The sequence below is a fragment of the Kryptolebias marmoratus genome, linkage group LG12 (genome assembly GCF_001649575.2).
Source record: "Kryptolebias marmoratus isolate JLee-2015 linkage group LG12, ASM164957v2, whole genome shotgun sequence".
Lineage (NCBI taxonomy): Eukaryota > Metazoa > Chordata > Actinopteri > Cyprinodontiformes > Rivulidae > Kryptolebias > Kryptolebias marmoratus.
The window spans coordinates 683022-699226 of record NC_051441.1 but is presented as its reverse complement, the minus strand read 5'-3'; the positions used below and the strand labels follow the sequence as shown (position 1 = coordinate 699226).

General features: G+C 48.3%; 2 protein-coding genes across 3 annotated transcripts; one reads left to right on the top strand and one right to left on the bottom strand.

The window, feature by feature from the left end:
* Positions 1–708: 708 nt before the first annotated feature.
* LOC108248523 (keratin, type I cytoskeletal 13) lies at positions 709–3804 on the top strand. 2 transcript variants are annotated; one of them, XM_037978633.1, is made up of 9 exons: positions 709–955; positions 1004–1311; positions 1721–1803; positions 2257–2413; positions 2498–2659; positions 2738–2863; positions 3163–3237; positions 3306–3457; positions 3540–3804. In XM_037978633.1, exons 1-9 carry the CDS (start codon positions 775–777, stop codon positions 3610–3612), a joined length of 1317 nt encoding a protein of 438 aa, XP_037834561.1. In that variant the 5' UTR covers positions 709–774; the 3' UTR covers positions 3613–3804. The 2 variants fall into 2 exon arrangements, with proteins under 2 accessions (XP_037834561.1, XP_017292837.1); XM_017437348.3 differs by having other exon boundaries at positions 709–1311.
* An 835-nt stretch (positions 3805–4639) lies between these two features.
* Positions 4640–9827, bottom strand: si:dkeyp-113d7.1 (uncharacterized protein LOC407709 homolog). Its single transcript, XM_017437346.3, has 3 exons — positions 9612–9827; positions 7896–8514; positions 4640–7197 (listed from the first exon to the last, which is right to left on the bottom strand). The coding sequence occupies exons 2-3, from the start codon at positions 8358–8360 to the stop codon at positions 6082–6084; spliced, it is 1581 nt and encodes a 526-aa protein (XP_017292835.1). The 5' UTR covers positions 8361–8514; positions 9612–9827; the 3' UTR covers positions 4640–6081.
* Positions 9828–16205: the final 6378 nt, after the last annotated feature.

The following is a 16205-nucleotide window of genomic DNA, read 5'->3' as shown; positions in this document are numbered from 1 at the left end:
CAGACGGCCAGGAGGTAACCAGGCTAAGTCCAGGACCTGACCCCCCCAACGACCCGGGCCCACACCAGCCCCCGACAGAGAGACCGCCCAGCACCAAGCAGGAGAAGCCCCCCCCAGAGCCCCCAACACACCAGGCAGGCACCAGTCCACCACAGCAGCCAGAACCCAGAAGGACCAAGGTCAAAGGGCACATAGCCACCCCCCTGAGGGGTCTAGAGGGAGGGGACACCCATCGAACCCAAGCTAAGCCCACATCCCCCCGGGGGCCATAGACCACCCAGCGGGAGCCCAGCACTCCGAGACGTGGTCCGGGCACCGACAAGACAACCCCACAGCCAGGGGGCAGCAACCTGCAGGCAGCCCCCCCGATGACGCCGTCAGAGACCCCCAGCCCCCACTGAACCGGTGCAGGCACCAGGACGGGAGCAGGAAAAGGAAACTGCGCCCCCCCCGCCCCCCGTTGTGTGCCTGTGGTCGTGTGAAATGTTGCAATGGGTGCAGCTGTGGAGTCCAAGCTGCATTAAAATACAAAAATGCAGTTTTATGAGAAACTGAATAACTTTTTAATTATTCCCTGATGTTGTTAAAAGGCTGCAGTATAAACCTGCTCACATTCCTCTCCTGTGAGTGTGGATCTCAGCCCCGCCCCCTCACCTGCGCCTCAGCCCACCTGGATGTCTTTAAAAGCAGCGGTCGGCTCCATCTCCCCTCACTTCTCTCCTCTCCTGCTCCTGAGAAGACAGACAGACAGACAAGCACCTCCTCCTCTTCATCATGACGTCCGTAATGTACTCCAGGAGCTCCATGGGCTCCATGGGTGGCCTGGGCGGGCGATCCGGCAGAGTTATGAGCGCCGCCAGCATGACTGGAGGAGCAGGAGGCTCCAACGTCCGCGTCTCCAGGGCCAGCCAGTCCTTCTCTATGGGAGGCTACAGTGGTTTTGGTGGGGGTGCAGGTGCAGGATTCGGTGGGGGTGCAGGTGCAGGATTCGGTGGGGGTGCAGGTGCAGGATTCGGTGGGGGTGCAAGTAGAGGATTCGGTGGGGGTGCAGGTGCAGGATTCGGCGGCGGCGGCGGCGGCGGCGGCTTCGGTGGTGGAGCAGGGATGGACGACAACATGATCGGCAACGAGAAGTTCACCATGCAGAACCTGAACGACCGCCTGGCCACCTACCTGGAGAAGGTGGCGGCGCTGGAGAAGACCAACGCCGAGCTGGAGCTGAAGATCCGGGAGTTCGCCGAGGCCAAGATCAGCCCCTCCGCCAGGGACTACAGCCACTTCTACGCCACCATCGCAGAGCTGCAGGGCAAGGTGAGTCTGAAGTTCTTCTTCTTCTGAACCACCAACTAACTCCAGTTTCATACGTGGGGGAAAATAAAAAAAATAAGAACAAGAATAATATTCTAAAGGAACAGTTTTAGTTGGTTTGAACTCTTAGATTTATTGTTTTTTTAGAGAAACAGAAATGATACACTTATCAAACATGGCACCTCTTGTCTTCCATACAAATGACAAACTAGAAAAGTAGAATTAAAGTAAAGAATTCTTTCAGTAGTTTGAGGCAGGGGGAAGCTGAGCTAACGGGATTGGATGAAAGCCTCAGGTGAACCACACCTGTGTAAGGGATCCAGGTGAAGCTGCCACACCTGAAGGATTCCATGGTTCTACAGGAAACCTGAGCTGCTCTCATTTTTAGTAACGTGGCGTTTCTGCGTTTCAGATCCAGGACGCCATCATCGCCAACAGCACCGTCTCTCTGAGCATCGACAACGCCAGACTCGCTCAGGACGACTTCAGAATCAAGTCCGTCCCGTTTTTACTTCCCTTCGTTCCATTGGAGGATCTTCTCTCCTTTGGTTTAGCTTTGCTTGTATTTGGTGTTGATGTGTTTAAACACGTTTCATTCAGACAGTAAAAAGGTTAAACTGCAGCCCAGATGTTGCAGAAACTTTCAGCTGCAGCAGAAGTGCGCCCTCTGCTGGCTGCAGGTTAGACTGCAGTCAGATCATCTTTTTCTGCTTTCTAAAAATTATTTTATAAAATATATTATATTAATAAGGCGGTGAATTTCTGGTTTTAGTTTCCAGAATCCAGTTTAAATTTAGCTTTTAACTTTTATAAAAAAAAAGACAATATTTTCTCTGAACATATAAAATTATTGTCCATTTAATTTCTTGATGATTTTTTTATACGTACCTGATACAGAAGTTTTATAGTTTTGATTTTAAAGTTCTCTTCATGCTGAACTTCCTGCAGGTACGAGAACGAGCTCTCCATGCGTCAGTCGGTGGAGGCGGACATCGCCGGGCTGAAGATGCTGCTGGGAGAACTGGGCGTGGCCAAGACCGACATTACCATGCAGACCGAGAGCCTGAAGGATGAGCTGGAGTCCATGAAGAAGAACCACGAAGAGGTAACCAGAAGCTCCTTTGCTGCATCGTAGTGTGAGCAGACGGAGCTTTGACGGGAGCCACTTTCATCCCTCCCCCTCCTGCAGGACCTGCTCTCCATGCGCACTCAGGTGAGCGGACAGGTGAACGTGGAAGTAGATGCTGCTCCTCAGCAGGACCTCTCAAAGATCATGGAGGAGATCAGAGAACACTACGAAGCCATCGCCGCCAAAAGCCGCAAAGAGCTGGAGGGCTGGTTCCAGTCGAAGGTAGGAGACGATCCAGGGGAAATTTTGTCACAAAAAGCTGAAGGGTCTCGTGACGTTCACGATGTCTTCTCTCCTCAGTCTGAGGCTCTCACTAAGGAGGTCGCCACCACAGAGATGACCCTGAAATCCTCCTCCGGCGAGGTGAAGGAGGTGAAGAGCCAGCTTCAGGCGCTGGAGATCGAGCTTCAGTCTCAGCTCAGCATGGTGAGTCCAAGAAAACCTGGTTCCAGAGGCCTTAAATGGTGTAAACCGCAGAACCCTGAGGAACCCCATGACTGTGGAGCAGGTCAAACCACATGAGGGGATTCAGAGTCACAAGAGTCCACGTAGAGACAAAACCAAGGGAAGAGGACCTGTTCCAGGTGTCCACACTGAGAACCAGACCCCTTCCTGCTTTTAACCATTTCATTAGAAACCTGGGTGATAAAGAAATCTGAATTCTGTGGACTTTCTGTGGACCTGTCCCTGTCTCCGCTGACCTCCTGTCCTCTAACTGTCCACAGAAAGCAGCTCTTGAATGCTCCCTCGCTGACGTCAACAGGCGCTACGCTGAACGCCTGAACAACCTGCAGTTTCAGGTGAGCCGGACTCGGACGCTGTGTTCCTGTGTTGAAGCGCAGCACTCACACCGAGTTTACCTGTACAGGTGACCAGCATGGAGGAGCAGCTGATAGGTCTGAGGCAGGACCTGGAGCGTCAGGGACAGGAATACCAGGCGCTGCTGGACATCAAGTCCAGGCTGGAGATGGAGATCAACGAGTACAGACGGCTGCTGGAGGGAGAGTCAACAGGAACCGGGTAAGAACCGAACGTTTCACTGCTCAGACTCAAACAGGAGACAGATGTTCCTTCTCACCCAGATGTTTCTCTCCTGCTGCAGGTCTTCTTCCTCTTCATCAACCACCACAGTCACCAAAACCTTGGTGACGAAGGTCATCGAGGAGACCATCTAAGAACCAATCATTTGTCTGTCTGATTGGGGGCGGAGTCAAATCTCAGCCTATCATCTTCCTGCTTGCTGAAATAAGGAACACCTTTCACCTGTTTCCTGCTACAAATTAAAGCAGTTAGTTGGAGGAACTTTAATCCGATCTGGGTTTATGTTGGGAAAACTGTCCTGAAATAAAACTTAACTCCACATCAAACGTCTCCGTCTGTTTCTACAAACTTCAGACAGAAGTCCACTCTTTACTGGAAGCTGAATAAAACATTTACTAAATTAAGAACGTTTCTTAATCACCTCAAACGGTTTGGTTCTGGGTCCGGGTCAGAACCTCCCACCTTCAGGTCTCGGAGGATCTGAGGGAGGTTTGTCATGTGGTTCTCCACAGAAACCAGCTGAGAACTGGAACCAGAACCTGGTTCAGGTTAGTTTGAAAGGGAGTGGGCCGGTTCTGAAGTCTGGATCCAGAGGAGCAAACACCAGCTGCTGACCAGCAAGTGGAACCAGTTCTCCAGGTGAGTTCTAGGAGAGAACCCAGTTTAAGGTGCAAAGAATGAAATCAAAGAGAAAAAACTCCTGAACTGAATGAAACGGTTCAGCTGAAATGTGGGTCTGCAGTCAGTGTAAACAAACCGACCAGCAGCAGGCTGTGAAGGGAAACCTGCCCTGCTGAAACTGACGAGCTAAAAGCTAAAGGTAGCAAAATGCTACATTAAAGCTCAAAGTATTAAAAGCTAAAACCAGAAAATGCTTTTCTGTGGGAAAATATTTGTAAATACTGAAAAAGTACAAAAAAAATAGCTGTTTGTTGTAAATCTGCTGCTAAAAACAAGAAGTCTTTTTACCAGAACCCGTTAACGGGTCGGAGACGTACACCCACTCATTACATCCTGAGGGCTTCATTAAAGTAGGTCATGAGATATTTTACTAACAGATGCAGAAACACTCTTACCAATCTGCTGTGAGCAATGAGACATTTCAGCAACAACAGAAGTCAAAGATGTCTCATTAGTTTCTTTAATAACTTCAGTACAAGATGCTGAATCACTTCTTTTATTACATTTTGTAGGAATGATGTAATCAATAGATTTGTACACAGTGAGCGATCGAGATGGGGGGAGGGGGGGGGGTGTCGGGACTTTTGTGCCGAGTTTAGATCCCAACAACGCTGAAAACTGACTTCCTGTCAACACGGATGGAAAACGGTCTGATTATCTTCAGCAACATGGAGACAGACGTGTCTGCTGCTGTGTCCCATCCGCCCACTTTAAGATCTACATCAAGTCAGACCGCCTTAAAAACCCAAAGCAGGAAGAACCTTCGGTACAACGGAAGAACCCTGAATTTGTTTCATCAACACTGATGGTAAACAACACATTTTATCTTCTTTACCCAAAACTTACTCTACCATCAGCCTTCCAGAAGTTTTTATAATGAATGTATTTTATGTACTTTATATTCGGCTACAGGCAGACGTTTCCATCGTCTCATCAGGAGCATGAACGTCAGCTTCAGGCTTTGATTGATTATCTGATCCGCTCTGTTTCCAGACAGGAAGGATTCCCAAACAAACAACTTCAGTTATTTAAAAACCACAAAGGGTCAATACTATACATACAGGCTGAAATACAGCTTTACCTTCACCTACATGTATCACTGAACGGTGCTGAAGGTCTCAACATGGCAGGCCTGTTGCCTTGTTTTAGTGATCATGATTGAATGCAGCTGGTAGTTTCTTTGGATTTGTCTGACAGAACTCATCGGACTGACACAACCTTCTGTGTCCCCCTCGGCTGGAAGGAAACTGGTTCATATGTTTAATGGCAGGAAGTACATTTAGAGGGGTCACAGTGAGGCTTTCAGACCTGAGAACACTTTGTGCTCGTGTATCATCAGTACGGATCACAGCAAACCCAGAATAAACTCAGGAGTTTTTTAAACCACAGAAGCTGTTTGTCTGAATCACTCCACCCTGGAAAACAATCCCATCAAATAAATCCTTAAAAGATCAAAACTAATCTGACATTGGTGTTCAGGGTGACGGGTGGAAACGTCTGGCTGTGAATCCTGTAAACAGAGCTGACGGGTCAACAGCGAGCGTACGTGCGCGCTCACTTCAGGTCGATAACAGCCGACCCGTTAACGGGTCCCGGTCCGCCCGGAGCTGCTGGTCTGATTCAGTAAAAAACAGGAAATACAAAAACAAAAAGTTCTTATTTTTGGTCACTGAAACCTTTGTGCTCATGTAAAAAATAAAGTCCTGGTCCTGTAGAGTCCAGCCCCCCACCCGCAGACACACGGTATATAAGGTGTTCACTCACGCATCAGTCCGTCCACTCGGCCCACACATAAAATGTAAAAGAGCACAAAAAGTATGAAAATGTAAGAAAACAGATAAAGAAAATTTTATATATTGTATTTATAAAAAAGAGGAATAATACTTTGTTTCTCCGGGAGGTTAAAGGGGCGGCAGCAGGTCTTAGCTGCTGTCGCTGCTCACGGCGCTGCTGCCGCCATCGCTGCTGGTGCTCGCCGTGTCGGCCCGCTCTCGTTTGTGGATCTGCTCGTGTGCTTTGAGGTGGCCTGACTGGCTGAAAGTCTTCCCGCAGTGGGGGCAGGCGTACGGCCGCTCGCCCGTGTGGATCTGCTGGTGCGCCTTCAGGTGGCCAAGGCGGCCGAAGCTCTTGCCGCACTGCGTGCAGCCGAACGGCCGCTCGCCCGAGTGGATCTTCTCGTGGGTTTTCAGGACGCCCGAGTTGCTGAAAGTCTTTCCGCACTGCGAGCAGGTGAAGGGCTTCTCGCCGGTGTGGATCTGGACGTGGTTCCGATAACTTGTCTCCTTGCTGAAGCTCTTGCCGCAGTGCTGGCAGCAGAACGGCCGCTCACCCGTGTGACTCAGCTGATGCGCCTTCAGCTCCTTGGATTGGCTGAAGCTTTTCCCGCAGGCGGTGCAGATGAAGGGGCGCTCGCCGGTGTGCAGCCGTTGGTGCGAGCGCAGGTCGTCGGCCTTGGTGAAGCCTTTGGGGCAGTGAGCGCACACGTAGGGCTTCTGGCCCGTGTGGATCAGCTGGTGGCGTTTGAGGTTTCCCGCCTGGCCGAAGCTCTTGCCGCACTGCGAGCAGGTGTAGGGCCGCTCACCGGTGTGGATCCGGTGGTGCGTTTTCAGGTTTCCCAGCGTGCTGAAGTTCTTTCCACACTGCGTGCAAGAGAAAGGTTTCTCACCCTGCATGTTGCGGGGTTTCCTGACTGTTGGGCTCTGGGTTTTGGTCGTGACGATTCGACTCCCCCCTCCGCCCGCCGCCCCCTCCCCAGAACCCTTCTCATCATGGGCGGGCTGCAGCTCGTACAGCGTCCCCCCTCCGAACTCAGAGTCCGCTTTGCCCATGCCGTCCATGATCAGGGCGTCGGGCCGCAGCTTGTTGAGCTCGGTGCGGAGCTCGGCCATGTGGATGGACTCCAGGGCGTTGTGCTGCAGGTGGGCAGACATGGTGTGGGACTCGGGGTACTCGGACTTCAGGGAGCTCAGCTCGGTGGCGTAGTAACACTGCAGGTCCACGTGGTGGTCCGACTTGATGTAGTCCAGCGTGTCTGTGACCTGCAACAAGAAAACACAGCTGTAGTCCACACCAGAATCCCGACTGAGTCGGACCTGAACTCTAACATTTACCGGGCTGTGGGTTCCGCCTGACAGAACCTGAAAATAAAAACTTGTTTCTAATAAAAGAACTCATTTCATTCCTAAATAAATCAAAACTTTAAATAAACAAACCAGAACAGAAACTCTGAAGCGTTTGTTACGAGCTGCTGCAGAAATAATCAGCTGGTGGTTTAAAAACATTTTATGATCATCAGACCCGGACCGGATCAGAACCAGAACCAGGCTGAGTCTTTTTCAGACACAGAAACAGGAAGAGTTCAGCTGAGAAAATACTGTTCATAATGAAACGCTTCACTCCGTCATTTGCTCAAAGTATTTTTGCTGCTTGAATAAAATTAATTCCTGAATTAATTTAATCTGAACCAGAACCATCAGATGAAAGACTTGGAGAACTCCAAACAAACTGACGAGTGTGAGTTAAACTGACCACAAATTAAAACCAAAACAAAGTTCAACAACTCAGAAAATTTGAAATTAAAATCTTAAAATTTGTGGGGTTTTTTGTGAGGTGAGGCGGAACGAGCCGAAGTTAAAGTTCTGAGTTCTGGTTCTGTGTTGGGATGAAGGTTCTGGTTCTGTCTGATGAAGAAAGCTTTCAGGGTTTGGTGTTTGGGGGGGAAAGGCACTGATGATACCTGGGAAATGTAGTCGAACACAGAGATGGGCTCGTAGTGGGACTTGTAGTCCAGCTCTGAGGCGTCGCTGTGGTGAAACGGGCCCAGGTGGAGGTTGCCGTGGTGCTCGGACTTGATGTAGTCGAGGCCGCTGATCTCCATCTTGATCTGGTCGTGGCCCAGCTCGGCGGTGGACAGCGGCTGGATCTCAGACAGGTCCACGGTCCGGATGGGCTCCAGGTCTTCGTCCTCCGGCTCGCTCTTCACGCACGGCAGCATCACCAGCGGCTCGGCGATCTCAGCCGCCAGCGAGCTGAGGGTGGGCGTGGGGCAGTCTGAGGAGAGGAGCGCCAGGGTGGGCGCCGGGGCCGAACCGGCGGGCCCCGGGCCGCAGTCCGCCTGCAGGGAGGGGTCCAGAGGTGGGGGAGGGGAGCCGCACTCAGGCGGCAGGCCGAGACTCAAACACTCAGCCTCCAAGTCTGTCATGGTGAGGGGGCGGGGCTAATCCTCCTCACCAAGGTCGTTTCAGCACCTGAACAGCCTCCTCCACTCCCCCCCGGGGCTGTGGGGGCGGAGACTCCCTGAGAAGAATCCAACAGCAACCAGGAGATGTCAGCAGCGAAACCGGACCGGAACCAGCCTGCAGACAGAACAGACAACATGGGATTAACGGCCGGGAACCAGAACTAGAACCAGGCGGACCTGACACGGGATTAAAGAACCACTTCCGTCTGGTGGGTACGCATCTTAGCACTGACAGATTTTTACCCTCAAATTTATTATTATTATCGAAACAAAGACTCGATTTAACAAGAAACAAAACTAAATGTTAGATAAAAAGCATCAAAGGAGGATTAAACCTGTGGAAACAGTCTGAGGAGGAGGAGAGGTTCTTTCTGAAGTTTACAGAACTCCATCAAAGCTTTGGATCAGTTCTGGAACAAACACTTCGCTCCATGATCAAACCCGGTTCTGATCAGAAATCAACCCAAGAAGATCCAACTGACTCAGGTGATTCTATAGATTTAATTATTCCTCAGGTGAGGGGCCCTCAGGTGAAGGGGCCCCTGGGATTAAACCTGTTCTGTCATTGAACACACACATCTGCCGGGTGCGTGTGTGCCCGCTGTGCACGCGCGCACGCAGGTTTAAAGAAAAGTTTGCAGAGCTCGCGCGCACCGGGTTCACGCACGGACAGCAGCTTTGTGTTCGCGCGCGGATGAGAGGTGCCCGTTACCCGGTTAACTCCGTGTCACCTGTCCGTTCCCTGTCCGCGGCCCGCCACGCAGCCTCCCGGCCCGCTAGGTTCTGATTCCGGCCCTCGGTGCGCCTCCAGCGCCCTACTTTCCCCGGCAGAACGGGGCTGACTTTCTGCGGAGGGAGACGCTCCTGTGCCGCCTTACAAAGACGGGGCAGGCTGCCATGGAGCCGCAGCTAGCAGCTAGCAGTGGCCATCTTGTTTATCGCAGGGTAGCGGGGCTAGCTGCTGTTAGCATCCGGGAGAAAGTGAGAGTGAAGCGGCCGCGGCGGGAGAGTCAGCCGCCTCCTCCGCGGCCCCGGCAGCTTTCTGCGTGTCACAGGCCGACTGACCCGAACCCGAACCCGGCGGCAGGGAGCGGCTGGCACTCCGACACAAAAACAAATCAGCTGGAAAGGTTCGAGCGGCGGCCCGGTCCTCGGTCAGACAGTTAAAAAGGCACCAAACCGAGCGGAGCGGCGCGAGCGGGCGGCTCTTACCTGCGGACGGTCCGGTTCATGGCCGGCTGGGGGAGGGGAGGGCAGGCCGTCTGGCTCGGTTCGGCTCCGCTGCCTGTCACTTGTAGCTCACTCCACCGGACCCGCCACGTCCACCTCGGCAGAACACCCGCCGCCTCTCCTCCTCCTCCTCTCCTCCCCTCGGTCTGTTCCCTCCCTCCTTCCTCCTTACCTTCCTTTCCTTCCTCCCGCTCGCGCACACACGTACCCGTTCAGGCGGGTATCTAGGTTACCATGACGACGGCAGCGGTAGGTGGGTACAGCTGTGAGGGCGGGCGCGCGCGCGGAGCGGGTACGCGCCCGTCTCCCCCTTTGATCTCCATTGTTCCGTCTCCACGCGCCTGTGTCGCTAATTCGAATTACAGAATGAATGAGGAGCAGCACGCGCCACGCAGAGCCGGGTCAGCGCGGGCACGAGCCAATTAATGACGTCAGCACGTCCAGAGTCAAAACAGGGAAAAGATGTCAAAAAGTTTTCAAAAACAGGACCGAGAGGGATCAAAAATAAGTTTTTACAAGTTTAAAAAAGGGTTTACGGGTCATTAATGATGAATCTGAAGATAAAAACAGATTTAATAAAAACAAAAGTTATTTATGGTAAACAAGAGGACCGCAAACGGTAAAAAACCCAAGCATGAATTCCCTCAACACGATCCTAAGGGCCTGTGTAGAGCTGGACCCGTGACCTTGAAATAAATAGGGATCACCCCTGACCCACAAGGTGTCCAGCTGTGCAGTTTGACATTTCTATCTCCATGTGTCCCTGTGATGGATGTGCGGACCTGTCCAGGTGCAGACAAGAGAAGAGGGTCAAGAAGATGGATGGATGGATGTAAAGATGGATGGACATATTTTGAAACGCTCAGACATAGAACTCAGCAGGACCTGCTCTGTAACTGTGAACATTTATTTAAAATTTTACACTAAAGTACCCAATCTGACTCAAACAGGTAATTGAAATAAAAAACACCCTCACAATGGTCTTCATCGTCATAGCGACAGTTTAATGGCAGGCACAGGACAGGAAGTGAAGCAGCCAATCATCGGGCAGCAGGAACCCCATGTGTCAGAAACGTTAATGTTGAGTTCCCATGTTTGATTTATTTTGTCTCCTGATGAAGGCCGAACTGACCGGCCTCTTCGTCACTTCCTGTCCCCTGACTGTTTTTAATCATCTGAGTGCTGAATTACAAAAAAAGGGCACGTTTTATAAAAGTATTGCATCAAATCCAAACACTGAGATGAACCTCTCATCATCAAACAGGAAGTAGAAACAGATGTGTAAAATATAAAAACAACAACAGACAACTCCAAACTTTAAACATTATTCACATTTTGGCTGCGGTCATAAAAAAAACACACAGTCCTCCGTAAAGAAAACAAGAATTACAACTTTTTGCAACACAGACGTCCCTTTCACCCCCAGATTTACAACAAGCAGGACCTGGAACTGGTTTTCCTTTCAGAACCAGTCCGGGTCCGTTTGGGCTCCACGTTCTGAGTTTCTCGGTTTGCCGCTCAGCTTCCCCTCCGCTCACAGCCGGCAGTTTTAACAGTAACATCGTCTTGTTTGTTTGTTTGTTTTTAAATGGAAACGACTCGATGGATGTTCAGAATGCCAGCAGATAAAAAACCCCGACAGGAAACCGCGACCGCGTCCCGAAACCGACGGACGGCGGTGGACCTTCATAACAACAGAGAGAAATGCATCAAACATCTTAAATAAAAAGATCAAACTGGAAAAGTTACAAAAAGCTTTATCAGTTTTTACCAATTAAACACAAAGAAAAACGCAGATTTACATCGTTTAACATCATTAATGATAAAAAAAACTACGGAAAACCAAAAGTGACACAATCTGCCTCTATTTTCACAGGACTGACAATAAACTGAACTTCTGACATCTTTACTGAGGTACAGTTTGTAGTTTTAAATCAGCATCAAAAACAAACTCACCGAACACTAAAAACAATAAAAATGTTTGTATTTTTAGACATTTAGCGCTTTAAAAAAGCAACATTTACCTGAAATCCTGTAAAAATAAGTCCCCGTTTCCTGTTACAGCTTTTCATTTAGAGAATTTCTCTTTTTTAAAAGTCAATTTTTGATTGAATTTTGTCATCATTTTAAACAAAAAGCGGTTAAATTCAAAGCCGAGTCTTCCTGGCAGGAATGCATGTCGCCCGCCGACGTGCGCGAGGTGAAAAAGTTGCAGCCATTTTGGTGGAATCGTGTAAAAAACAGTCGTGTTGAGGACGACTCTCAGCTACTACCACACCGAACTGTAGCTGCCTAACTAGCTGTGGCGGCCATCTTGAACTGGCTTGCTGAAAGTACACATCCAAGGTTTATTTTCTGAGCTTCGTCATAATCTGTCCACTTGTTCCAGAAATATTTTGCTAACAGTCAAACAGAATACTGTACATGATTGCCCACCTGTCCAGGTGGCGGGTGATAGAATAAATCGTCTGCTTTGTTCATCTCGTCTTTACCGCCTGATGCATTTCTCTCGTTTATGGCTTTGTAAACACAACGATGATTGGTTAGAGGTCACATGACTGCTGTTAGGAGCAGGCGGCGCTCACCTGCGGCCCACAGGTGAGCGCCGCCCGGTGGAGACGTGAGGTTTTCCTCTGACAGCGGATCTGTTCACGCCGTCCAGTAAAAACCACGTAACTGACGGGTCGCTGGTTCGGTTCCTGAGAGAAGCTGCTCCACGTTTTGAACGTGTCAGGATCTCAGTTCACTGCGGTGTGATGATTTATGTTTCCTTTCTTATTTTTAATTAAATCTAAATATGAACAGTAAGTGCATTTAAACAAATTCAATTGTTACAATGAGAAAAGCTCATAATGGCTGCTTTCTTTTAAGATTATAAAACATTTGATTATCAAAAGTAAAATAATTGATGTTTCCTTATTTCTAACATTTAGTTTTTTTGTCCTAAATGGGCTTCCGTACTGTGAGCCCTGATCGTATTGAGGCCTTAAAAACAGTTTAAATTTAAAAACCACCACGTGTTTCGACTCTCCGGGGATCAAATCGAACATCTGGATTCAACCTGAGAGTTTTCTGGTCACGTGGTTTTTACCCGACAGCTTCAGGCTCCGTTCTGAGAAGCTGGAAATCCAAACAGAACATTTAAAAACAACAACAAAAAAACATTTCTGAAGTTAAATATCATCAGCTCTGTACATCTGAGGTATTCAGGTCTGTGTGGACAGAAACACTTGAAAGATGAGGTATGTGAACACGTGGTGAAGGAAAACATCTAACAAAAAGTGCAACGACTCGGATTCCCCGCAGAAACTCGGCGTTAGCGGACAGGTTGTTAGTGAAGCAGATTAACTCTTCAGGCTTCATCCTTCTTTCTGAACAAACTCTGCAGGCCTCAAAACAGAGAAACTGAATCGGATGAAAAGAAACAACTCAACAGATTATTCCTCTTCCTCCCTTAAATTCTACAGAACAAGAAAAGGGAAACGGGAATGACTCAGTGAGGACAGTCGGCCATGTTGGGAGACGCTCAGACCAAACGGGTTAAAAGTTTGTTCCCTGAAAATGATTCAAACTGATCTTTAACGAGGCAGCGAGGCGTCCGCAGCAGGTCGAGCTCGTTTCAGTGAAGGTTGAAGGAGTTCTGTAAAAACTTTTGGCAGTAAGAGGCTTCCATACAAACAACTAAACATTATTTTAAATATTACAAATGAATAAATTTACTCTGTCATTTATGGGTAATAACCTTCCAGAAATCTAAAACAGATACAGGATTTATTTATTAGTTGAACAATTATTGCATCTTAAAAAAGAATAATTAAAAATAGTTTTAATAAGTGCATCAACAGGTTAAAACATCAAATGTGGATAAAAATAAACAGTTTTTTGTGGCTGTTGATCATTTAGGGGGAAAAAATAGTAAAACTTATTAATTTCCTGCAGAAATTGGCCGATACTTGAGCCGGTTTCTGGTTTCAGGCGTTTAAACGTCAGAAACTCTGAAGGTTTTTGGTCGGATTGTTTTTATAACGAGACGTCAGACTGTGAGGGGTTAAACATCCCGTCAGGAAGCAAACAGGAAGTCAAATTAACTTCTTCTCCTCGTTACAAAAACACGCCCGTTTGTCCACCAGAGGAGGAACATCCGTCACGTCTTTTAGGTTTTAACAAACTCCTGCAACAAGCTACAAGACTCGCTGAAACGCTGGTAATTAAAGTGTTAATTAAGCGGCTAACAGCAGGCGAGGATCCAAACTGAAGTGGAGTTAACTCTGGCTTCTCTGGGAGAAGTTTATCTGCAGGTAATGAGTTAAAAAGTTATCCTGTTAACTCAAGATAAAGCTTGTTTTAGTTATCATTATTTAAAGACACAAGCATTTATTTTCTTAAATTTACGAGTTATTTATCTCCTAAAGTCCAGATAATGTTTTTTATTCTGTTTATTTAAGATAACACTCCAAGTTTTTTGTCTCATTAACAAAATGTCACTTATTTTCTTGAGATAAACTGTTTAGCTAATTAACTCAAGATGAAGCTTGTTTTAGTTATATCATTAAGCTAACAGATTATTTATCTGTACAACAGAAAATAACGGAGCTTCATGAGGCTTTTATTAGTTAGAAAAGCTGTTTTTCTTCTGACAAGCAGGAAGTGACCCGATGAACACTTCCTGTCCGAGTCGCCACCCGGAGACTGAAGGATGAATTCATCCTGCACCACAATTATCTCCTTATTTTAAAAAACAAGACTTTTAGTTTTATTTTTTGAAGGATATCTTGTTATCCTGAGATAATGAAGTCGTAATCAGAATAAAAAGGACTTCAAAATAAAAGCCGTTTTTATGTAATTTTGTTTACGCAGAAGAAGAATTTAACAGTAAATAAATTATAGCACATTTTGAAGGTTTTGCATCAAACGGCCCGTTTCTAATCTGCAGGAAAAACAACAGATAAAAATTAATTAATTAATTGATTTGATTTTTTTTTACCACCTTTAATAATCATAAATATTTTCCTATGGAAGTCCAATTCTGCCAATCATTTGTAAATAATTATATTCCACTAAAACGACTCGTCGTGCTGCAGCGTCGGCGCCAACCTGCTTTTATATTTACAGATTTCAACTTTCACTTTTATTTCTGGCAGAAACGAGCTTCCGTAGAACATTATTCCAGCTGAAGAAAGACGCCTTGTGTTTGCTTGTCGGGAGGGAAATTCCTAAAAACACAAAGTCTTTGAAGCTGAACGTCAGAAAGAGGAAGCAGAGAAATAAAAAGGAGCTGAAATTCACATTCAGGCCAGCGATGCCACTGATGAACGACGAGTTCTTCGTTTCCTCTCCACAGACGACCCAGGACAGCAACAAGGAAGAGGAAAATAAAAAAGGGCACTTTAAAAACCGAACAGGTCACTTCCTGTGAGACGCTGTACAACAGGAGAACCAGAAACCTCCACCTGGTTTCCTGTCCGAGTTCAGAGGAGGAGGAGGAGGAGGACTCCTCTTCATCAGGAGCGGAGGAGGTTTCTGGACCCGGCCGGTTCAGATTCTGCTCCGGTGAGAAGAATCTTCAACTTTCAGACTGAAGGAAAGTTCTTCAACTAACGAAGAAATTCTTCATTTTTCTCTTTGATTCTCTGAAAGATGCTCAGGTTAGTTCAAAGTTCAGATGAAATAAAACTGCAGCCCTGAAACCTTCACGGTTCTGGTTCTGCTCGGTCCGGACCTCAGATCTGAGGTTTCCGTTTCGGTTCTGCAGAGAGAACCGGGTCGACAGCTGCAGCTCAGTAACACTTCTCGTCAGAACCGGACCCCCGGTTCTGATCCTCGGAACGGGTCCGGTTTGTTAAAACCCTGAAAATGTTTCGTTTTATAAAATCTCATCGATCCGGTAAAAAAAGAAGAAAAAAAACTTTGGCTGAAACTTTTTGTTTTTTGGGTTTTCTGGGTTTTGTTTGTGCGGATCCAGTTTCCACACCAGAACCAGAACTCTGATCTGGTTCTGAGTGGTGACAGACTGTCACTTCTTCTGTTGCATAAAGTGATACTTCCTGTAGCCTTTCAGAGTAAAAGCCTCAGTGTACCGTCTGCGGTTCCTCCTCGGCTGCTGATCGTGGATCAGGACCGGTTCTCGGGGTGCTGGGTCCGGATGTGGCTGTGGAGCCGCGTGTTGGAGGAGAACCTCTTGCCGCACTCGCCGCAGCACAGCGGCGCGGTGGTGCCGGTGGGCGGAGACGAGGGCGACGACGTGTCGGCGGCGCCGGGGTCTCCGGCGGCGTGGGTCTGCCGGTGAGCCTTCAGGAGCGACATCCGGCTGAACCTCCGACCGCACTCCTCGCACTCGGACCAGACCCGCCGCCGCTTCTTCTGCCGAAGACAAAACACCGGAGCGTCACGGTCAGAACCACAGAACCAGAACCAGAACCCTGCTCTGAAACTATGAGAAGCTCACCTTCCTCCCTTTGTCCCCCTCCTCCTCCTCTTCCTCCTCCTCCTCTTCCTCCTCCTCCCTCCCCACTTCCTCGCCTTTGCCTCCTCCTTCTTCTGTCCTCCTGCCTTCTCGGAGTGTGTCAGGATGTGTTT